This window comes from Rattus norvegicus, chromosome 15 (genome assembly GCF_036323735.1).
Source record: "Rattus norvegicus strain BN/NHsdMcwi chromosome 15, GRCr8, whole genome shotgun sequence".
Taxonomy (NCBI): Eukaryota; Metazoa; Chordata; class Mammalia; order Rodentia; family Muridae; genus Rattus; species Rattus norvegicus.
The window spans coordinates 83380197-83404002 of record NC_086033.1 but is presented as its reverse complement, the minus strand read 5'-3'; the positions used below and the strand labels follow the sequence as shown (position 1 = coordinate 83404002).

At 43.5% G+C, this 23806-nt stretch overlaps 1 protein-coding gene across 19 annotated transcripts in view; it reads left to right on the top strand.

The window, feature by feature from the left end:
- Positions 1-23806, top strand: part of Klf12 (KLF transcription factor 12) — a 432451-nt gene that overhangs the window by 65996 nt on the left and 342649 nt on the right. For 7 of the 19 annotated variants that reach the window (XR_005493737.2, XM_063274334.1, XM_063274333.1 and 4 more), the window contains exon 2: positions 8439-8574. The exons of 7 other annotated variants lie outside the window; for them this stretch is intronic. Coding sequence is in view for 2 of the 12 variants with exons in the window: in XM_039093384.2 (XP_038949312.1) it covers positions 8439-8574 (136 nt within the window). In the remaining 10 variants the exon portion in view is untranslated. Of the gene's footprint in view, positions 1-8438 lie in introns of those variants that run through there. 5 more of the 19 variants (XM_063274328.1, XM_063274326.1, XM_063274327.1 and 2 more) reach the window with 2 other exon arrangements.

Sequence of the window (23806 nt, the reverse complement as noted above, 5' to 3'; positions counted from 1 at the left end):
TTTCTTGCAGCAGAAAATTTGGCCTTACCTGTGGTCCCGAGGCTCAGGTTTGCTCGTGGGGTGCTGTCCAGGGGCTCTCTGCAGCGGCAGCAACCAGGAAGACCTGTGCCGCCGTTTCCGGGAGCTTCAGTGCACCAGGGTTCCAGATGGTCTTTGGCTTTTTCCTCTGGCGTCCGAGATGTGTGTGTAGAGAGCAGTCTCTTCTGGTTTCCCAGGCTTGTCTGCCTCTCTGAAGGTTCAGCTCTCCCTCCCACGGGATTTGGGTGCAGAGAACTGTTTATCCGGTCTGTTTCCTTCTGGTTCTGGTGGTGTCTTAGGCACAGGGGTCCTGCCGCTCCTGGACCCTCCCCCACGGGAGCCCAGAGGCCTTATACAGTTTCCTCTTGGGCCAGGGATGTGGGCAGGGGTGAGCAGTGTTGGTGGTCTCTTCCGCTCTGCAGCCTCAGGAGTGCCCACCTGACCAGGCGGTTGGGTCTCTCTCTCACCGGGTCTGGGAGCAGAGAGCTGCTGCGGGCCGGGATCCGCGGGTGTGGGACTTCCGGTAAACACAGAACGTGCCCGGTTCTAGAGAAATTCTGCTTCCGTGTGTCCCAAGCTCACCAGGCAGCTTTCTTGCAGCAGAAAATTTGGTCTTACCTGTGGTCTCGAGGCTCAAGTTCGCTCGTGGGGTGCTGCCCAGGGGCTCTCTGCAGCGGCAGCAACCAGGAAGACCTGTGCCGCCCCTTCCGGGAGCTTCAGTGCACCAGGGTTCCAGATGGTCTTTGGCTTTTTCCTCTGGCGTCCGAGATGTGTGTGCAGGGAGCAGTCTCTTCTGGTTTCCCAGGCCTGTCTGCCTCTCTGAAGGTTTAGCTCTCCCTCCCACGGGATTTGGGTGCAGAGAACTGTTTATCCGGTCTGTTTCCTTCAGGGTCCGGCGGTGTCTGTGGCAGGGGTCCTGCCGCTCCTGGGCCCTCCCCCACGGGAGCCCAGAGGCCTTATACAGTTTCCTCTTGGGCCAGGGATGTGGGCAGGGGTGAGCAGTGTTGGTGGTCTCTTCCGCTCTGCAGCCTTAGGAGTGCCCACCTGACCAGGCGGTTGGGTCTCTCTCTCACTGGGTCTGGGAGCAGAGAGCTGCTGCGGGCCGGGATCCGCGGGTCTCCTCTTTTTTCTTTAATCAAGTTTAGCTTGTTTGGCTCAAATATTCTTGGGTGTCAGTCCCGCACTGGAATATGGTCCACCAGACCAAGAGTCACAGAATGGAGGGCAGAAATAATTTTCAGAGTCAGAAGGTGAACAAGAGCGTCATGACATATTCCCATCCAGACCCAACACTGTTGTTGCAGTAGTCAGGAACATACAGAGCTGTGGGTACCTGCATGACACTGGGCACTCTGACTTCCTGTGACAGACAAAAAAGTGAGATCCTAATGGCTTTGATCATACTGGAGGAGACATTTTTCTCTCTAATGGTGTAATCACTGGGGGACAAGGTGGGCAGAAGAGGGGTTCAGAGAAGCCTGCCAGGGGTAATGAGATGTTGAGTATGATTACAATGCATTCTATATATGTCTGAAACTGTCAAAAATCACGAGGCATGTGAAGAAGGCATGTGCTTGGATCAGTGGTTCTTAACCTGTGGTTTGACAACGATTGCATATCAAATATTCTGCATATCAGATATTAACATCGCAATTTATATCAGTAACAAAATTGCAGTCATGAGCAGGAACAGAATCATTTTATGGTTGGAGGTCACTACAACACGAGGAGTTATAATTAAATGGCTCCAGCATCAGGAAAGTTGAGAACCATTGACTTGAATCATTAGAAAAGAGGAATATAATCCGGGGTAAAGGTGAGTCTGCAGTCATTGACTTTGCTTCCAGGTAAACTTACATTTCTACTTAGGTATCTTCTGTGAGGAAAAATTGATGGGAGTTGCGGTGAGGTTGTCATGGGGACCTAGCCCCACCCCTGCCTTCCACCCTGGGTACTAAGTTCCTATGGCAGAATCTCTGATCATTCCGGGAGGAAAGAAAATGTAAGAGACACTGCTCATTCATTACATGATGTTTTATGCTTTTCTGTCAATATTCAGAGAGTTGTTCATTCTTTCCTATCAGCATCAATTTAACATAGTAGCAATCACTGTGTAGCATTGCACTGTGGCCAGTCTTGTAGCACCAGGAGGGGTCTTGGGTCTTGATATCTTTTAACTATTTGTTGTCGGATCTATTTTAGTTCATCGTTTATTCACTTGTTAAAACTCTATGAGCTGTAACAAATTTGAAAAATCTGTAAAGCCTTACAGATTACCTTCAGTAATTCCCTACAAGCCATGTGACATAATGATTAATTCCCTTTCTTTTATTTATATTTTCCCCAGGTTTAGTGAGATGCTCCTGAGGTAACGGTCAAATTGCAATTAAGAGTCTGCTTATGACTTGGCATATTTTAGACTGACAAATCCTGTGCCATTTTCATATGGGGAACCCACCTTGCCTGGGTTAGCAATTGTAATCTTTAGCTCAGTAAAGTTCAATATCATCATCAGCCCCTTAGCCCCATAACGGTATTGCTGTATGCTTTGTTTCTAGTTCTATTTGGTGATCCCTGTTTTTGATACTGTGTATATATGCATAGTGTGTGTGAGTGTGCGTGTATAAGAATATATTAAGAGGGCTGGAGAGATGGCTCAGTGGTTAAGAGCACTGATTGCTTTTCCAGAGGTCCTGAGTTCGATTCCCAGCAACGACATGGTGGCTCACAACCATCTGCAATAGAATGTTCTCTTCTGAAGTGTCTGAAGACACCTACAGTGTACTCACATATAAATTAAATAAATCTTTAAAAAAGAATATATTAAGATTAATAACCTGTATGAATTGCTTCTAGTGACTCTTGGTCTTCTGCTGCTGGTTGTTGCTGTTTATTTCCTTATGTTGTATACATGTGTGTGTAGTACATGCGTATGGTTTATGTGTATGTGTGATTTGGGTACAAGCACTTACGTGGCATATGTGTAGAGGCCTGAGGAGGATATCAGGTGGCCTATTCTATCATATTTTGCTGTTTCTTTCTTTGAGATAGGTTTTCTCACTGAACCTGGAGCTAGGCTGGCAGTCATCAAGTCCCAGCCACCTCCTTGTCTCCCACAGCTCTGGAGTTAAGAACAGATGTGGCTGCATTCAGCTTTTTATGTGGACGCTGGGATGCAAACTCAGGTCTTTACACTTGCAAAGGAAGTGCTCTTCCTCCAGAGTTGTTTCCTCAGCCTCTCCTAAACTTACTGTGTAAAGCTTATCTCTTAAGCTATGCTGCCCTGGGAGACTAAGCTGAAACTAGCATCCTTCACTCAGTGATGAAGGAAATGTCACAGACTTGTTGTAAAGCCTCAGGAGGGGCCCCTTGTGAGCATTCCACAGTCCTTCTGCAGCTACAAGGTCCCTCCCCTAGGGAGGAATGGTGTAGCATCATAGGCATCTATCTGGAAACCAAGAACCACCTCAGGTACTTCCTCAGTCAGTCTGTCCTCCCCTTCCCTGGAACAGGCTCCCTCCTTTCCTCACATCCTGTTGGGGGCCAGTTCTCTGGGCCTGAGGCTGTTGCTGACAGCTTTGCTTATGATCTGCCACCTTCCCTCCAGATGAAAATGTCAGAATTTCTGTTCGCTTGCTCTCTGTTGTGAGTTTTTGTTGGGTAGGCCAGGCCAGCTGTTGGCTCATGGTACATATTTTAAAGAGAATTACTGTACTCTGTTTCTTTCTCTTGGAAACAAACTTCTCCCCAGCTGTAGGATAGCTCCGTAACAGAGCTTGAAGTGGCTTCCTTGATCTCCATTTACTCCCTGACCCAAGCACTTAATGTGAACACCTTCAGCTCATGGCTTCCCAAACCGCTACATGCTGTGTTTTCATCATGCCAGACCTGACCTTGCTTTCGTTTGATTTACCTTACTGATTGTCTCTTCAGTTTTCTTCCCTTAGTGGCACACCTTTCCCCTGCCCCTGCTTCCTCTCTCCTTCCATTTTTCCTGCCCATTCTCTCCTTTCATCCCTCCCATTGTGCTACGAGAACTTTTCTGCTCACATTTTTCTAGCAGGAAACCTAAGATCAGAAGACCATCATAGCCAGGTCCTGGTATAGATGACCAAAGTCTTCCTGTCCTCTCATAGAGCAAAAGGTGAACAAAGGGGTTGCTGTGGGTCCATCAGTCTCTGCCTCTCACTTTTGCTCTGACTCGCACTGTGTCTCTAGGATACTTGGGATTGACTACGGACCTTGCTTGGGGGTGTACTATGCAGCTACAACCCTGGCTGTGGGCTTTCCTTCATGAGGGCACTAATCCTAAATTACATTGTCCCTTTGTGAATGCCTCATCTGTTATCACGGTGAAGATCTAGGAATTTGGGGAGAAAACTCTTGCCTCTAGTGTAGAAAGCAGACAGAACAGAACCATGACCATCAATGTCTTAGGCTTGCTATAGGAAATTTGGAAAAAGACCACTCCAGATAGACATCAGGTGAGGTTGACCACCATGATGATGTCTGGGTGACTCTTTCCATAGAAGCTTTTGTCCACAATCCCTTGCTTGTTTTCCGTCTGTCACATACCAATTCATGTCCTAGAGGGAGTGGACTCTCATTTCCTGCCTCAAAAGCTGGTGTTTCAAAGAGTTTTTCTCTCACACACACATGAACGTACACACACACCACCACCACCACCACCACCACCACCACCACTACCACCACCACTACCACCACCACCATTCTTTCTGTATTCCATGAGTAGGCCCATTTGTGCCACCAGTTCACGTTCTGTCTTAAATTGTTACCTTCACTTTTCTTGAGCCTTGAATGTAGTCAACTGTTAATTAGCATTTCCTCCTGGATATAATGTCCAACATCTCAAACTAATGTTCCCATCTGCATTCTTTGTCTTTGTTTCCTCGTATATAAAAATCCCTAAACCTGTTGATGGTCTCTTTGGGATTTTTTATTCCATATGCTTTTATCTCCCCTCAGTCACTAAGTCCTGTTGATTTTATATTTTGTAATATTGGTGTTATATCATTCTGCTTTTTTTCTGAACAGCTTTCAGAAACACAAAAATTCTCTCTTTATGGTTTCCACCCAAATCACCACTACTACCGTCCTGGCATCCTACCCTCTGCATACCAGGGATGGTACGTTCCCTTATTTATAGTACTCACTGTGCTTGGAGAGTGAATTGATTAATTTGCCTTTTTTTTTTTTTAAATCTGTAGACCTGGGCATAATGTCAAGGACATAGTAGATCGGCCATTCTAGGCAAGCTAAGTTCTGGGTTGTATAAGAAACCAGTCTAAGCAAGCCAGTAAGCAGTATTCCTCTGTGATCACTGTTTCAGTTTCTGCCTCCATGTTCCTGTCTTGAACTCCTACCCTTCTTGTGTTTACCACAGTAACACAAAAGCAAATTAGGTCATGTGTTATCATTCTTCACAAAACTGGTCTCCTCTGGATTGTCCTTCAGTTCCCTTCTTAAAAATGAAGTCAAGGTTTGAAGCTCTTGGTGATTTGTTTTTTTCCTATTGTTTTGCAAATACCCACACCTTATTCAATAGCAGGGAAAATACTGTTTTACAGTGGGCTCATCTTGGAACATTTTCACAGCAATCAACTTGTTTTTCTATGGGTATTCCGCTACTTTTCATATTATTTCACAGTTTTTAGTCATCCTTCAATTAAATCCAATCATTACAATATGGTATTAGCGAATAAACAGGTTTACGATGATTTCAAACTACTTTAATTATGGTCTGCCTCTGCTGATGGGAGCAGAGGATTTCAGTCTGCTCAAAGGAGCCACCTGTTTGGCGACACTCCAGGTACATCCTTCAGTGCAATTCACAAAGGACCTCGAGATCACTGGTTCATCTAGAGAGCTGGCTAAGTGAAGGCTGCCTGGAAGGATCCTATCGTATTGTTAGACCGACTCTATGGAGGATGCAAATCTCTGTGACTTGGCATTCCGATAACCAGAGAGCTCAGAACAGACCTCCCATCTTCCTGTGCATTCTTCCCGAACATCATTCATGAAGATGTTTAGCACCTGTCTCCCAGACACTGGGAAGCTTATAGAGCTCATCCCCTGTCCTTTACCTCACGCTGTAACCACAGCAAAGTGTGATCCCTAGAGCTACTCTTTGGTTTTAGTGTGTAGTGCTGTAGTTGGCATTCTGCTGTTATGACCCGATACCCTAGAGAGTCAAGTTGTGAGGATGAAGTTTTATCTGGTGTCATGGCTTGAGAGGGTTTAGTCCCTCAGTACTTGATCTTATAGGTGTGAATGAGAGAGCACATGGTGGAGAGAGCTAGGAGTCTATTTACTTCATGGCAGAGGAAAGCAAACAAGGAAGGGGCTAGGTCAAAAATAAACCCTTCAAAGGCTTAGTCCAGTGTCCCGGCTTCCCTCTGTTAGGCCCCACTCCTTAAAGGTTCTATCTCTTCCCTGTTAGCCCAGAGTCTGTCTCCTCGCACTCTTTGACATGGTCATTGTGTTGGGGGGGGGGGGTCACCTCCCATCCAGCTACATATTGTAAATGTATTAGGTAGTGGACAGTTTGTCAACCATCAGACAGTGCGTGGGCTCAGTTATACTATGTAATTAATACCTATTGTTTTGAGAATTGAATGGACAGACACCCACTAGTTGCTTTCCTTTTTGTAGAATGCAGTGTACACAATTTATATTTGCTAAACTGTCAGTTGACTCTACCATGAGTCCTTAGCTCTGATAGATAATCTGGTTTAATAATTAGGTTTAGACTCATCCTTAAGATGATCACCATTTGAGTTTTTGTAACTTGTTTCATATTTATAATACTTTTTAATATAGGTCAAGAAAATCATCCTTTTATACACATATTCTTTTTCATCTTGCAAAAACTTACTTTATTTTCTTCGGCCTTTATCTAGTGAGGCAACATTTTAGTTTTTGTTTTTTAATTGACTTTGGAACCCTTCACAAGCTTACTTAAATTCTTTCTTGGCAGGCAGATTATTAGTTTGTAGTTAGCCCACTAAACTTTGAAGATTTGTGTGTGTGTGTGTGTGTGTGTGTGTGTGAGAGAGAGAGAGAGAGAGAGAGAGAGAGAGAGAGAGAGAGACAGAGAGCGAGCGCATGTGAGTATGTATGAGTGTGTGTGTGAGACTGTGTATGAGACTGTGTGTATGTGTGTGAGAATGTGTGAATGTGTGTGTGAGTGTATGTGTGTGAGTGTGTGTATATGTGTGTGAGAATGTATGTGAGTGTGTGTGAGTGTATGTGTGTGTATGTGCGTTGGTGTTTTATGTGTGTGAAAGCGTGAGTGTGTGTGTGTGTGTGTGTGTGTGTGTGTGTGTGTGTGCATGTGTGCATGTGTGTCTGTCTGTATTCCTTGACAGAAGGGCTCTCTTTTTATTTTCTTAGTGTGGTTGATAAGACTGGATCTGATGTAGCTCAGGCTAGGTCTTATGTAGCCAAAGATAGCTTTGAGTTCATATTCTTCCTGTTTCCCCCTCTGAAGTGTGGCACCCCATACTGGAATTGCAGTTTTTGCACATCAGTTTGCTGTCTGTGCCCTTCCCTAGTCTATCCCCCAAGTATCTGCCCAGAGCCTGCTCTTTTTGATCCTTATCTTAGGCAGTGAATAATCTCCTTAAAATGGACTGCAAAGTACCTGTGGTTTATTTGCTTAAAGCCATACATTTCTCTTTGAAAAATAATGCCTCTTTTTAAAGAGTTGACTTATGACCTTTATAGCAGTCCTCCAAGGCTGGAGAGATTAGCATGTTCCAAGTCAAAGGCCTCTTTTCCAGCCAGTAACTCTGTCACTGAGTTTTACCTAAGAAACCCAGAGATGTGCAAACTCAGTATGGTACTTCTGATTAGTCTTTGTGTTTCTATATCCTCATTGAAACAGTGAGAATATTACCCAGAGGATGATAAAAGTGATGCCTCATGGTTCGGCTATGGAGAAGACCGTTCCATATAATGCACACATGCATTGGAAATGCTCATACTTACTGACAAAAGGGACTAATTTATGGTTAAGTAAAAAGTAGGGTAATCTCATAGTACATATAGCTTCAAGAAGAAAGCAAAAGGTCATAGTACCCCCTCTGTGGTTCACTAGACTCTGAAAATTTACATTGTACAGTGTGAGCCCTCAGCCACTGGGTTTAGAATTTCCATTTTTTTTTTTTTTGTATTTACATTTAGTCTTGTCTCCAGGACCACAGGCCTTACTGAACACACACTGTAATCTCTGTTTTTGCCCTTCCATGTTCCTGCAGGGCCTCTAGACCCCATTTAGGTCTCCCTGGGTACTTCTCCATCAGTTTTAGGGATATTTTAGGTGCTTGTGACAGACTGTATTAGCTAGTTGCCAAGAAGAATTTGATTGTTTTTTTTTTCTCTCAATTTCTCATACACAGGCCTTCAAGAAACCCCCAGAGCATCTTATCCCCGCTCCTTGTAAATGCTGTGAGAATCCCAGTTTTGTATGTCAAAAGAGGTCATCAAGGGCTCGTGGATTGTCAGCTCTGGTGTAGGTGGAAAAATATCCTTCAGGTAACACTCTAGCTGGAATCCCAAATCGTGTTGCTCATTCACACACTGCACCATATACGCTCAGAAACTGGAAATTATCTTAGGATGCAGACCTGGAATCGAAGCATAGTTTCTGTTTTTGTCCATTACCTGCCCCACAGTGTGAAAATGGTACAATAGAAGCACCAGTGTCCTCCTCGGCATGAACTAGAAACCAGAAGTTGTTGCCCTTGGATACGCGTGTTCTCTTCTCATCTTACATTCCTCATTGGTTTTACACGCCGGTCTCTGGGAGGCCATGAATGTAAATAAGTCCAGGTGAATTACCTGGCTTTAATTCTTATATAGTTCTCTGGGTTATTTGCTTGCATTTGCATTTCTAACTTTACAAACAGATACAAAGCTTCTTTATGTGTGTCCATGTCAACAGAAGTGTGCATACAAATGAGGAACACTTTAAAAATTTTTTTAGGGGCTGGAGAGATGGCTCAGTGGTTAAGAGCACCAACTGCTCTTCCAGAGGTCCTGAGTTCAAATCCCAGCAACCACATGGTGGCTCACAACCATCTGTAATAAGATCTGATGCCCTCTTCCGGTATGTCTGAAGACAACTACAGTGTACTCATATATAATAAATAAATCTTTAAAAAAACATTTTTTTTAAAATGGATTAAAAAAAACAATTTATATGTCAAATAATATTCCCTTTCCCAGTTTCCCGTCCATAAGCCCCTTATCCCATCACCATCCCCCTTCTTCTCTGAGGGTGTTCTACTTCCTAACAATCCCCCTTCCTGCCTCCCCGCCCTGACATTCTCCTACACTGGGGGCCCAGCCTTGGCATGACCAAGGACATCTCCTCTCGCTGGTGTCCAACAAGGCCTTCCTCTGCTATATATGCAGCTGGAGCCATGGGTCTGTCCATGTGTAGTCTTTGAGTAGCGGTTTAGTTCCTGGGAGCTCTGTTTGGTTGGTATTGTTGTTCTTATGGGGTTGCAAGCCCCTTCAGCTACTTCAGTCCTTTCTATAACTCTTCCAATGGGGACCTGTTCTCAGTTCAGTGATTTGTTGCTAGCATGTGCCTCTGTATTTGTCATGCTCTGGCTGAGCCTCTCAGGAGACAGCTGTATCAGGCTCCTGTCAGCATGCACCTCTTGGCTTCATTAATATTGACTGAGTTTGGTGGCTGTATATATATGGACTGGATCCCCAGGTGGCATAGGCTCTGAATGGCCACGAGGAACACTTATACCTGGAGAAATCAGATACAGGATAATATGGAACATGTATGTGAGTAGTGATTGTGTCCAGCAGTTGGATGTGCATACTGGTATATGCATATGATTCCACCACTAATGCAATATTAGGTGTGCATAATATGTGGGCTTAGGATGGTAAATTACACATATATGTAACAGATACTAATGTAGGAGTGGATGTATATAATATGTTGTGGTAGGATGATGAATTGCACATATATAAAATAGACATTAATGTAATATTTGCTGTGTCTGTGTTATGCAGACAAGTATCATATGTATGCCCGTATAAGTGTGTTAGAATATAAGTCAGATGCAGACTAGCATACTTATATGTGTGTGTGCATCCAACTTAGGGTATAATTGTGGGGAAAAGGCAGGATAAATAATGCTTAGTGTTGGATCTAAGATGGTAACTTAATATCTATGTGACTTTGTCACTGGGCAACAGCCACTCAACTGTTCTAGGTTTTATTAGTAAAAGGTGAGAGTTTTAAGTTCACAGAGGACCTTTTATGGCTCTAAAATTTGATGTTGATTGAAGATACCATCACTGATCATTCAGTTTGTTTAGTCACTGTGTGAATGTCTTTATTTATAATAATATTTTATTATTGGCTTTTAGAGCTCACATTTACCATGTCCCTTTGTCAGCTTCTGGAGCTGACAACTTATCTTCAAGGATGACTCTAAATCTCATGAGCTTTCCCTCCAAACTATAGCAACGTCTTCCAGATTATTTTCATCAGTGTACTGGTTTACTTTTCTCTTTGCTTTGACCAAATTTCTTACAAGAAGCAACTTGTGCAAAGAAGGATATTCAGTTTATATTTGAAAAAAGGATTCAGCCCAGCAGAGCAGGCAAGACATGGAGATAGGAATGGATGTTGATTGGTCAGAGTGGCTCCAAAGTCAGGAAGCAGTGGGAAATGACTGCTGGGTGCTCAGCTTGCTTTCTCTTCCTTCTGAAAGTGGAATGGCGACACCCACTCTCAGGGTGGGTCTTCCTTGCTCAGTCTGGAAATTCTCATAGACACACCCAGAAACCCGTTTCCAGGGTGATTCTAAATCTAGAATAAAGGATCATGAAAGCCAAGCATCACAATAGATTAATATAAAAAGATTTCAAGGGCTGGGAACCACGCATTCAATAGAATGACTGCCAAGCAAGCATGTTCCCTGTAGCTGTGCTCTCCAGCACCAGCAGAAAGAGATGGGTGTGGTGGATGCTTTTGTAAGCCTAAGATAGCAAGGAGCAGGGCAGCAGACAGAGACAGATCTCCAGAGCTTGACGGACAGCAGTGTAGCCAATTGGCTAGCTCTAGACTCAGAGAGAAAACCTTTGCAAATAAGATGTAGAGGGATCGAGGAAATGACCCAGCATTGACCTTTGGCTCACACATATACTGTGATGGTAGCTGTCCTGGTGTTAAAGCCATGTAGTTGTACAGTACTTACCTAAAGAAAGGACTGAGTGAATTTCTTTGTGTCTGGGTATACTTGTATGTGCAAGTGTGCGAAGGCCAAAGGTGAACCTCTGTTGTAAGAGGAGCCATCCTTCCTGTTTCTTGAGCCAGGGTCTCTTACTGGCCTTCCAGCATTAGTATTAGGGATCCATGCTTGGGATTTTTATGTGAGTTCTGACCATTGAGCTCAGATCTCCATGCTTGGGCAAACTGCATCTTACTGGCTCGGCCTTTTCTTTTCAGCTCCTGGGTGAAGTTCTTAAAGACTACATTGGTATCTATTTTGTCCTTGTAGACAGCACATCATCATTTTCGCGGCACATGAGATAGTCAGCAGATGCTTGTGCAATGAGCACACCATTGGAGGACATCTTAAAACTCCCTGTCCTGTAGGTACTTTCCTGTTCACTGGGGTGTTCTCTGTGATGTATAGGCTGAAGGAGTGGTCGTAAGATGTCATCACTGCAGATGCCTAGGCACCCAGGATAGTGGAGAGGGATGGAGGTGGGTGGGCCAGGAAAAGAGGGTGAGTGACTTTCTTCCACTCCTCGGGGCAGTGATTGTACCTTTCAGAGCAGCCATCTTTAACCAGTGAGCCACATTATTTCATTAGCTCCATATCCCCAGAGTCATATGGGAGTCTTTTCTGAATATAAATCTTGTGTCCATAGGGCACTGAAGCAGTTAATCTAAATGCTCTCTTGGACTCAAAGTGCAGCAGTGAGTTATGATCCTGGAGCAGAAGAGAGACCCGCTTTTCTTTTCTTTCTTTCTTTCTTTTTTTTTTAAAAGAAGATTTTCTTCCTAATGCATGGTAAATTATAAAAGGAAGTGAAAAACTCCAAGGGAAAATTCAAAATGCTCGAATAAGGTTTGGGTATTTGGTTGAGAAACACACTGTTTCTGTTTCGTGAATGCTTTTTGCAGATTTCCTCTTTAATTTCACAGTTTATTTAAGTTAGCTCTGGTGGGGAAAAATCATCTTCTAAAGCCCTCTGTCCTCTTACTGTGATTGGTATTGGTCATTTTTTACTTTGGTACTCTGTGTTGACATCATCACTTGTGGTAGCAGAGTAAACACAAGAAATGACAGGTTAAAAATGGTGGCTGATTATCAAGTCTCACTAAAATTTTGGGTGAGGTGTTTGCTCACTAATAAACGAAACACTGTTGGGTTACGTAAGGTTAGCTAGCCCAGTAGTTTTCATGTCCTTGAAGTTTCACCTCAGAAATTATAATACAGTCTGAATGTTCAGTGTTGGCTTCCAGTGACCTCTTTTTAGCTCGAGCCTTTTAAAGGGATTTGGAGAAATCTGCATGAAGTTCGGGCCGAATGGAACCTCAGAAAGGAAATATCTTTCAGAGTCAAAATGAAACCAAGTATTCATATTAGGGGGTATAAGGAAAGAAACAAATAAGAAAGACCAAATCCTCCCTTCAGGAGCAGGCAGCAGTTGCCTTCTGCCAACTGGCCCGCTTGTGAGAACTAGTGAAGTCATCAAGCCACAGCTATTTTAATCCTGACACGGCGGGTGCGCAGAGGCAGCTGGAGGTGCTGTACAGAGGAAGCGCAGAGACATTTTCAGAGGCAGAAAATTTCCCTGCTGACTGACAGCATCCCTGTTTCCCACCTAGTGCCTCTGGCACCTCTGAGAAACCGGAGGGCTTGTGTAATGGCCCAGGCTGGGATGGTGTAGATTGGATCTATACCCAGCCCCTTAAGGAGACCTCCCATTTCTCCCCCACTGTGACCATCCCCGTCCACCATGATAAGATACACGGGTTGTAAACATGGTACTGGCACAAAGCAGAAGACAAATTGTTGTTGTTAGGATTTGAGACAGGGTCTATGGTGTCCTATGCTGGCCTGACCTTACTTACAATATAGCTGAAAATGTCCTTTAACTTCTAATGTTCCTGCTTCTGCCTCGCAAGTGCAAGGACGGCAACCACAAACCACTGTACTTGGCTTTCACAGCACTGGTCATTGTACCTTGTCCATGCCTGACAAGCACATTGCCAAAGGAACCACACCCTGAGACATAAAATGTTTTGAATTTTTCCTTTCTTTGTCTTACTGCTTTATTAACCACTATAGGTCAGAAGGGCAAGGGCTGTACTTTGCTGACCTAATGCTTTAGGAGATAATGAACTAATAGAAATACATGCACACACATCTACATGCATACACACAAATACACACACACACACACACACACACACACACACACACACACACACACACACACACACACACAACATGGACAGTGAGTCTCTTCCCCAAAAAACCAATAGTAGGAAGAAATATTGGAAACTTGTGTTTTAAATTCTTATAAAAATAATCTGTTTTTCAGAAAAAGTGTTTGGTAATGACCTGGAATGCATTTTAATTTTCTATGCGCTCTGCCTGTAGGCTTTGTCATTACCGATCTTTAAGAAAAACAAAAGTGTAAGTGAATATTTGATAGAGTACAGATTCCTCTGCCCGATGCTGTTTTAACCACTGGTGACATGATCTAAAACTGTAAGTACAGCTTCTTCATCCCTTTTGAGACTCAGGGGGAAAAAGTTTAGAAACATCAACCAAATAGAGATAAATTTAGAGATAATGAGATCGAGTTCTGAGTGTAAGAAATTATCTCCTTTTCAGCCCCGCAGAGGGAAGTGTTTCTGTTGTAGAAGCAGGGGGTGCCCTCTCCCGAGACATTTCATGAAACATGAAGTCCTTTAGCAGCATCATATCCAGCTGCTAGGTCTCTGCCCTTATTTTGCAATGAATCCAGGGATAAGAAGCTACCTTGCATGTTGGAAACAGGGTAGCCAGCATCTCGGTCATGATTCCAAAGGCACTTTCATTCTGAGTAGCAAGCCCTAGGGCCAGAGAAACAAAACCAAACCCCCAAATTCAGAACAGTATATTTCCTATGAAAGCCTGTATAGTTTTCTGTTTGCTGATTAAAAATCTATACTTAGAAAGACAGGACCTTTCCATTTTTTATTCAAAATAATGGTGACCATCTTAACCCTATAATATAAAGTCAAGGTGTGAATGGGCATATGGTCTTGGTAGATGTGGTGCCTGTGTACAGTAAAGTATATTCACAGTAATGTAATCTTTGTTTAACTTCCTTTGAATTAGCCTGGTAGATATTGTACCAATGGACAGCACGGTAGATTCATGGTAGTGTAATCTTTATAGTTTCCCTCGAGCTAGCCCACAAGACATTTATTCAAAGATCACCAGTTGGTTCTGGACAGAAAGAAATCAGGAAAGTTTGGGGTTTTCTCTGATTCTGCAGTAATATATTTTATGACTGAAGCCAAGGTAGCATTTGGGGCATTTACAATTGCAGATGAAGAAACCGAGAGCCCCCAAGGCATCTCTGTATCTTTTTGTCCTGAATCCAAGCATCCTGGGAATTTAATTCAGTAAATTCTAATGAAGGCTGCTTAGTAACTCACTTTCCTTGTCCCTGTGTTGGGGGTAGATTTGGAAGAAGCCTAATGTGTTTATCTTGAAGCTTTCCTAGACCTGGTTTCTTTGGTTCCTGGTGTTTATAAGATTCTTGTAGATCCTGGTTCTTGCTGAAGTAGTTAAAAGCCAGGATCTAGAACCATGAATCGATCAACCCCCATCTCCACTCTCATTGCTACGGGAATGGGACAAGTTGCTTAGCATATCAGGGCCTCGGCCCCTTATTTGCAGAATGGATGTAATGATAGCACTTACCTGAAAGCATCCTTGAGAGGTTGGAAGAGGTCTGAGATGCCTGATATGGTTCAGGGTACATGACAAGAAGTAACTCAGTGTGAACTGTTGCTCTGAGGAGTAGGGCTATTGCTTTTATCTCATGGGATTCAGTGTTGTTGCTGTTGTCATTGTTGTTGTTTCTGCATATATCTGTGTGTACCACATGTATGCCTGGTGCCCATGAAGACCAGAAGACAGTGTCATGTCACCTGAAACTGCACTTACATGTAGTTGTGTGCTGCCACGTGTTTGCTGGGAATCCAATCCAGGACCAGTAGCTCTTAACTGCTGCACCTGCTCTCTAGGCCCAAGAAGAATTTTATTTTATTGGCAGTCTGAGGCCCTACTTTAACAATAGGCGTTTTCTTTTGTTCTGAACATTGCAGGGAACCTGGGAGAACCAAGGCATATAATCAGCTCATGTATGGTACTGTTCCCTCAATAATTCCCCTTCTCAGAGGCAGCAGTATGGCAGGAAAGTTCAAGGAGTAAAAGCTGCCGAGAGGGCAGTGCCACTGCAAAGAGCAGAGCGTGGGGGCGGGGATCTCGGCTCAAAGTTGCAGCTTGCTGGTCTTTTCCTCTCAGGCCCCGTACTCTGTTTCTGTGAGGGGGAGGTCGTCTGTGGACTATTTCAGGGGTCTGATCATTAGGGAAATTCCTTTGGACCCTTTTATATACTGCTGGACTTCTAATCCTCCTGCCGTTCCCACCTCTGGCTTGTCCTGTGCCAAGCATCACTCCCCACTGAGCTTTATCCTTGGACTGCTTTTCTTTGCTCCTTCTTTCCCCTTTCCTTCCTCTCCCTTCCCCTCCCCTCCCATTTCCTCCTTACTTCCCTTCCACCCCCCTTCCCTTCCTGTCTTTCCCTTTCCTCCCATCTTTCCTTTCATTCCTTTTGTCCTCTTCCCCGTCTTTATTTTGGAGACAGGGCCTCAGATAACTAAGGCTGGCCTTCAGTGTGCTATATTGGAAGAACACTTTGAAACCCACAGTCTCTTGCTCACTGGTATTATAGATGTGTGTCACCATACCCAGCTTTGTGTGGTGCTGGGGTTAAAACTCAGGGCTTAGTACTGGCTAGGAACACATAACTGAGCTTATTTTATGCAGGGCAAGTTTCTTTGGGGGACATGCAAATGAGGAATGGGTTGAAGGTTGCAGGCAACTGGATCTGTCCTGCTTTGACCTTGACCTGACTGGTTGGATTGAACATTGCACCTTCTTGCCAACATAACACTAACACAGCTCCATTAGACTTCTCTTATCTTTTCTCTTTTTTTGCTTTGTCTCTTCTCTTTTTATTTATTAAGGCTCTGTTGAGTAAACTTTATGATAACAAGGAAAAGTGAAAAGTTCATAAGTTCAGAAACAAAATTGCCTGCAATCAAATATTAGTGCATGTTTTTGGAAAGGTCCAGAAGCCTGTGCCTGGCAGGTCACTGTGATCAGTGAGTCTTTCTCTCTCTCTCTCTCTCTCTCTCTCTCTCTCTCTCTCTCTCTCTCTCTCAAAAAGTCTATGTTCTTGGCTTTGCACCACACTCTGGCTTTCTCTGGCCCTGTGCTCAGACCCCAGCTCCTCTCTCTCTCTCTCTCTCTCTCTCTCTCTCTCTCTCTCTCTCCCTCCCTCCCTCTCTCTCTCTCTCTCTCTCTCTCTCTCTCTCTCTCTCTCTCTCTCTCAAAAAGTCTTTGTTCGTGGCTTTGCACCACCCTCTGGCTTTCTCTGGCCCTGTGCTCAGACCCCAGCTCTGGGCCTCTCTGGCTCATCTAAAGACTTAATATTAATATTTTCCCCAGGTCTGCTCTTCTCCTCCTTTTCCAGGCCTCAGCAGGGAGGTGCAAGGATGCAGATTTATTTTTCTAGTGACGTGCATTTCACCCTCCTTCCTCCTGAGGAAGACAGACATGGATTCTGAATATTTTTCCATTCTTCTTTTACACGTAGGATCGAAGCCAGAGCCAATTATGGTAAATGCAGTGTTTCAGTCCAGTGGATTTTAGGCGAGCTGGGGTTTGTTGGAGTTTTTGAAAAAACATTATTTTAGCTTGACAGCATCATTGGTAACACAATTTTCATCTTCACACATTATTTTTCTAAGCCCTTATAGACCAGTGCCTGGGAAATAGGGAGATTTCACATCTCTTCTCTGTGCCTGGAGCTCTTTGTGTTCAATCGAGTTCTCACACACACAAGGCAGCCTATTGCATGATATTTACAGCTTGTGGGGTGGAAGTTCAATTCTTAATTCATCAGACACCATGTGCAGTGTTATTAGTCTCTGCTGTAAAAAGAACGATAAGTGAACAGTGAAGAACAGGTCTTATGAACCTTCCACAAGCACTCTGCACCAAATCTAACAGATGCTTCAGAAAAAAATGGCGGCCGGCTTGGTGGACTTTGGGTTATATGTATGTATGGACTCCTGCTGTGCCTGATCCTTGGGGTGTCTGTCTTCTTTTACTAGGCTTACCATCTCCCTCTCCTTCACTCTACTTGTTGACCTGTCTCCTCCTCCTTCTTCTGTCCTTCCTCCACTTTTTCTTTCACCCTCCTCGTTCCGTACATCTACATCCTCATAAAGTTACCCATGATCGGGAGCTGTTTGCTTCTAGCTTCTTTCCCCTTTTAAGTAGGTGTCTGCAGGTATATCCCCTGTCTCAGACCATCTCATTTTGCCCTGTACCTCAGGTTATTTGGGTTGTAGGTGCTCTAAGTTGGGCCCTTCACGATTTTTCCCGTCTGCATTTGTTGCCCACCTGCATGCATCCAGTGCAGTGTTTGATTGGCATCCTCCGTAACTTCTCTGAGTCCTTCCTAACTCATCTTGTATGTCTGTTCCCTGGGGCTCCCCGATTGATAACCACTGCTTACTAACCACATGTTCTCTGGAACAACTCCAGTTTTAGGCTAAAATGATACTGATTGAACTCCCTGCTTCCCACCAGTGCTTACCCGTCCTTTCCTGTAACCAAAGGGAATATAGAAATACATCTTGGCCTTTGCTGATCTGAGCCACTGTGATTTTTGGCTTCAGAGAGGCTCAGACTAGCCCCAAGGCAGAGCGCCCTGAAAAACACCACAGAAAGTAGGTTAAAGGGTGTTCGGCTGTACCTACAGCTTGTTTTCTCTCTCTATGAATGACGTGTGTTTTATATGTACAATGGCAGAGAAGTCAGACATGGTGTTGGAGCTTGGCTGCTTTCTGCCCCATCTCAAAGAGAAGCATGAAAGTGTGTTGAGTAGTATTGTCAGATACTCGGAGCCAAGGCGACCATGGCTGTCTCGGTTTCCCATATATATATATACATATATTTTCATCTTTTGAAGCAAGATTTCACTATGGAACCCAACCCTTCACTGTGTAGCCCATGTTGGGGCTAAGAAATCATTCCAAAACTCCTGGCCTCTGATTCTCAGTCATCCTTCTGTCTCAGTGTCCATAGTGCCTGGTTAAGTAAAGTTCTCATATTTATTTCTTACTATAACCCGTCATTTTTTTTTCCTTTTAATGATCTGCCATGAGAGTTTCCCTTTTCCTTCAAGGGACTATAATTCACGGGTCTATTTGAGAAATAGAACTCTAAATTGCTAATTTACTTGATGTTAAGGCTACGAGTCATTTCAGTGAGCACACAAAGGGCAGAACTTGACATATTAAAACTTGAAGTGGTTTTTCTTTCGGTGGCTTTGTTTTCGATTCTCTCCAAGGTTACTTAGCAGTGTTGTCAGGGGCTGATGCCTTGAGACTTGAGGAGCTTTCTCCTGTGTTGGATGCTAGATGCTCTTGAAGAGGACATGTGCCTTGTCTGTTTTGCTTTCACTCCCTACTGCATGTGAACTACCAACCCCCTTTTACGTTCATGGAGAGGCTGGTGTGTGTAATGCTCTGCAGTGATGTTTTTAGCCCAGTGTGTATGTGTCATCATCCCAGAGTGCAGTATGCTAAACCTTGTGTTGCTTTGACACCGAAGTGTTCAGTAATTTGAAATAGGGGACTAGATGTGTATTGAAGACAGTTAAGCTCATGTATGATTTTAAAGTTAGATCTTGAAGTGTCTTTGTGTGTATCTGTGTGTACAGATGCGAATGTGTGCATGTTGTTTTTGTATGGGTGAGCATTTGCCACACTGTGTGACTTTGGAGACACTTCTCTCCTTCCACCTTTACTGTGGTTTCCTGGAATCTAACTTAGACTTTCAGGCTTGCATTGTGCAGTGCCAAGAGCTTTCTACCTGATGAGCCATCTGGTTAGACCTCATGTGTGATTTTTAGAAAAGAAGTAAGAGTAACATCCTTTACTTTTATTAGAAGGCGAGATATAAGTAGTTTGATCAAAAAGTAAGTCATTTTTCCACAAATGGAAGCTGCTGGTGTTAATGGTTGTAGGGAAATGGGCAGGAAACCCTAATTTAACAACCTCAAAACACTGTTAGTAGAGGACTATCACTAGACACCTGGGTCCTTATTTTCAAAATTGTGTTCTCCCCTGTGGAAGTTCTGAACGTGTTTTAATTTCTAAGATGAGACGGTTGTAATTGATTCTAAAGTGCCACCCCCACCCCATACACACACACTGTTTTCATTCATCTAAAACAGATATGTGTTTCATGCTCTCTCTAGCCAGGATTTAGTGGCCTGGAACATGCTAATTGATGTAGGCCAAGCTGAAGGGGCTTGATCTGGGAGTTTTAATGCCGTGCAGAAAGTATGTCTGCTTCATCCAGCCCTTGTTTAGCTTTCCACTCTCTCTGAAGCTGAATAATTGAGTTCTCTGCACTTCTTCAGCTATTCTGACTGGCCTGTTGGCTGTCGGTCTTTGGAGATAACAATGGATTTTTTTCTATTTTGTTTACTGTCGCTCTGTAATAAGAATTTTGAAACTATGACTAGCATGAAATAACCATGGAGGATACCCTGGAGCCATTTCAAATGTAACATGCCCTAAGCCTATTTAATTTGAGTGTGAGCAAGTGTTTGCTGGGTCCAAGATTCCCCAGAGAAGGTAAAAATCAGAAGTAATTGAAGTAGATCAGATTATGAAATGGGCGTTGTAGTGTTTATGTCAGTGTTGTATGCACATGGGTGGTATGTACTCGAGCGTGTGTGTGTGTGTGTGTGTGTGTGTGTGTGTGTGTGTGTGTGTGTGTGCTTATGGAGGCCAAGGGAGAAGGTAGGTGTCCCTCTCTATCTCTATTTTATTCCCTTGAGACAGATCCTCTCACTGATCCTGAAGCTAACCTGGTGGTTAGCCCTTAAAGTCCTTTTGCCTCCCCACACCCTTACAAGCACTTTGCTGCACCATGTATCCCCCACTCCCAGCCTTCAATATGGGTGCTAGAGTTTCAACTCAGGTCCTTGGATAGCAAGTACTCTTGAGCTCCATCTCCAGCCTTTTAAACACCTTCTGCTCTAAATACATTCATTTGCTAATTCAGACTTGCAAGCATTCGTACTATACTGGTTAAAGTGTCTGAGGGTGCTAAGTTCAATGTTCCGGGTACACAGTCTCCACCCTTCACAAACTGTTCTACACGTTAGGAGAACCATGGGGTGGGCTGTGGGAGCAGAGCATGTAATGCTTACCCCAAGACTCAGCTTTCCCTTCTGGCCCACTGCTTCCTCATTGTCTGGCTCCAACAGTCTTGTAACTTCTCTGTATTCTCTATTTCCTCATCTATGAAGTAATGAAGTAAACTTGAGCTCAGGGCTTACTAGGACCATTCAACTCTTTAATACATTGGAAAGACTTATTACAGACAGTGCCTGGCACAGAATAACCCTGTGGTTGTCATTAGTAGTGGTAGTAGAAAAGACAAAAAAAAAATGGTGTTTCTCCCTATTAAGGTTGCTATGGTTAATGACAGAGAAATAGATCTATCTTACTTCAATGTTACTGCATACGTGCAAAATATATTTTGAATACAGACAGTTTTTCATTATAAATAACAAGTGAATATTTATTAATTGCTATGAACATTTTATCTGGGTTTACTTAGATGATATTTTAAGGGTTAAAATGCCAAAGGAGGTGGGGATAATGAGAATGAAAACAGAAATCTTGTTCCCAAATATTCGACATCTGAATATGAAAGTTAAAAGGGGAAAAATAAGTTCCTCTTAATTTTTTTAGCTATTTAGTTTATTACAGCAATTATTTGGAGATGATCATTACCAGCATATGGTAAACTTGACATTAGAATGAAGATGGTAATGTTTAAGGTTTGATACATCGCCTTTCTCCAGGGTTGGCAGACATTTAATCTGCCATGGGCATTTGTAATAGACTCAGGGGTTAGCAGTTCTGGCTACACAATAGGAGCAGTGAGGGAAACATCTGGAAGTCTTAGGAAGAAACAAATCTACTGCTTGGCAGAGACCTGGAGTTAAGAATGAGCTAGTAGCCAGGAAGGTGAGTTGTGTGGCATAACAGTGAAGAATTCTAGGCATGAAGGACAAAGCCATGAGTCCTTGTCCTTTTTGCTTGGCTATAGAAAGGGAGAAGGACAGATGTTGGGAGGAGGTGACCTTGTCTAGAAACTGCAGTCCTTGATTCTACTGAATCTGTGCTCAGATGATTGCACAGAAGTGTTGCTGCCCTAGAGCACTGAGTTGAAAACTTGGAAAAGTGCAGCGAAGATTTGCTTCAGGAGACTAATTCTCTCAGGTAGTACATAACCATTAACCTTCCTCATTGGCGACCACGGTCCTCAGATGCCTTCAGCTCCCATTGCTGTGCCTTCCATTTTTTATCACATTTCCAGTACTTGCTTTACAAACACATTTCCCCATTTTCGAGGTTATCCCTTTGATCTCTTGACAGTTCCCTTGGCTGTATAGGAGCTCTTGAGTTCCATGTATTCCCCCTCTCTATTTTTGCCTTCCGTGTTTTGGCTTTGGGGCTTGTATCCACAGTTCCATGTCTTGGAGCTCGTTCCTGATTTCCGTTCCAGTGTTCATCCTGCTACCACAGATCCATCATGACCTACTTCTTCCAGTGTTTTCAGAGGCAAGAAGAATTCTCTTCTACCCTCCTTCTTCAGGATGCTGTGTCAGTTCGGCTTTGTGCCTATCTCTCTCAGGAATCTCCTTACCAAGCCTTCTTCTCCCAGGTTCTCTGTCTCCTTAGGTTGTGGTTGATCTGTTCTTTGTCTATTCTCCTCTTTGCTAACCATGTGAAGTTGATACATAATGTATACAAGAAAAGTTCACTGGAATCTAGTGTCTTCAGCACACTCTGTTCACACATGTTGCACAGTGTGTCTGAATGTACTGTTCAGGACAGGAGATAATTTTCTTTTGGCCTTTGGAAGCATTCTTTCACCATAGTCTCCACTTGGATGCTGTTAGCACCATTCTTTCGTTAATTCACTTCTCTTCAGCTCGTCTTCTTCAGGGTCTTAGCAACATGCCATACCCCTGACCTTCTGTGTGTCTCAATGACACACCTTCATGTGCTTGTTTGCCCTGTGCCTTAGTTTTAAGCAACTAAGTGGCCTCTGTCATCAGTAACCTTAAAGCCTTCCTTTTAAGGAGTTTTAACTTCAAATATAGAAATCTCTTTGACCCAAATTGAGCTAGAGCTGATGATTCTGGGATGTGCTAGGATTAGAATACAGTTCTTTTAAAGATATCTTTGCAGACATTTATCACAGCATCCTGAGTTTGATAAAATGAGCATAGGGGATATGGGGGTCCTGTCTGAGTCTGGTTTCCTACTATGCCCATGCTTTCTTCTAACTTTCCTACTCAGATGTTGGATATCTTAGGCCAAGATTTCAATTTTCATTCTTATTATCACTGCCCGCCTCCTTTTAGCTTCTGTTGCTTCCTTTCTAAAATATATATAAAAACAACAAAAACAAAAACAAATCAAAGCAAAACCCACACCTTCCCTTCTTATCTATGTGCTCCTTGTTTTGTCTATCACTGTCATCTTTAATTGCCAGGAACACTTGTTCTGATAAGAATCCTGTCCTTTCAGTGTCCACTTGTGGAGTGCTTTAAGGAAGTCTGCTGTCTCTGCTTGGACCACCAATCAGCTTTTTGTTTTTGTTTGAGCTTGTCTTTGGGCTTCTCTCAGGGCCCCTGGACAGGGGAACTATTTATCCAGGCAGGAGCCATCTTTGAGGATTTATTCCATGGCTGATTGCACTTCTCTGTAGGATCACTTTCTAAACTTAAGAACTTTAAACTTCTAGAACTAGAGAGCAGTGGGTAGCCTGTATGCTCGGTACCTGGATTCGCACGCCAGCCATTTCTTTCATGCCCTTCTCTGTCCGAGTCCCTCCCCTTCCCTGGGTGGATGATCTCTCAGTGGAAGCCTGTACATTTCATTCTATTCCCCAAATGAGCTCTGGTCCTCTGGGATCTGAGAAAGCAGTCCTCTAGGTGAGTTTGTTACAGTGGGGGCCTTATTCATCCTTAGATGGTTTGTCAGTAAGTCTCCCCGGTTATTTTTATTTTTATTTTTTTTAGCTGATCCTTTCCTCCAGTTTTAGAGTTAGATATGGCTGTCAGTTTCCCAGATTCTGGGACTTTTATTTGTGGAATAAGTTAATTTATTTTCTGTTTCTCCCTTGAGTGTCTTAGCCACATTCAGCTTTCCAGGGTTCCCAAATCATTTCTTTACTTTTCAGCCATCTGTTTCATTTTATTCCTTTCCAAAAATAATTTTGATGTTATTGACTCATTTCTCATTCTCTACCTGAGTAGAAGCCTGTGACCTGCCGTCGTATTTGAACGTTGGTGAGGGTGAAAGTCAGCTCGCTCAGGGTGCTCA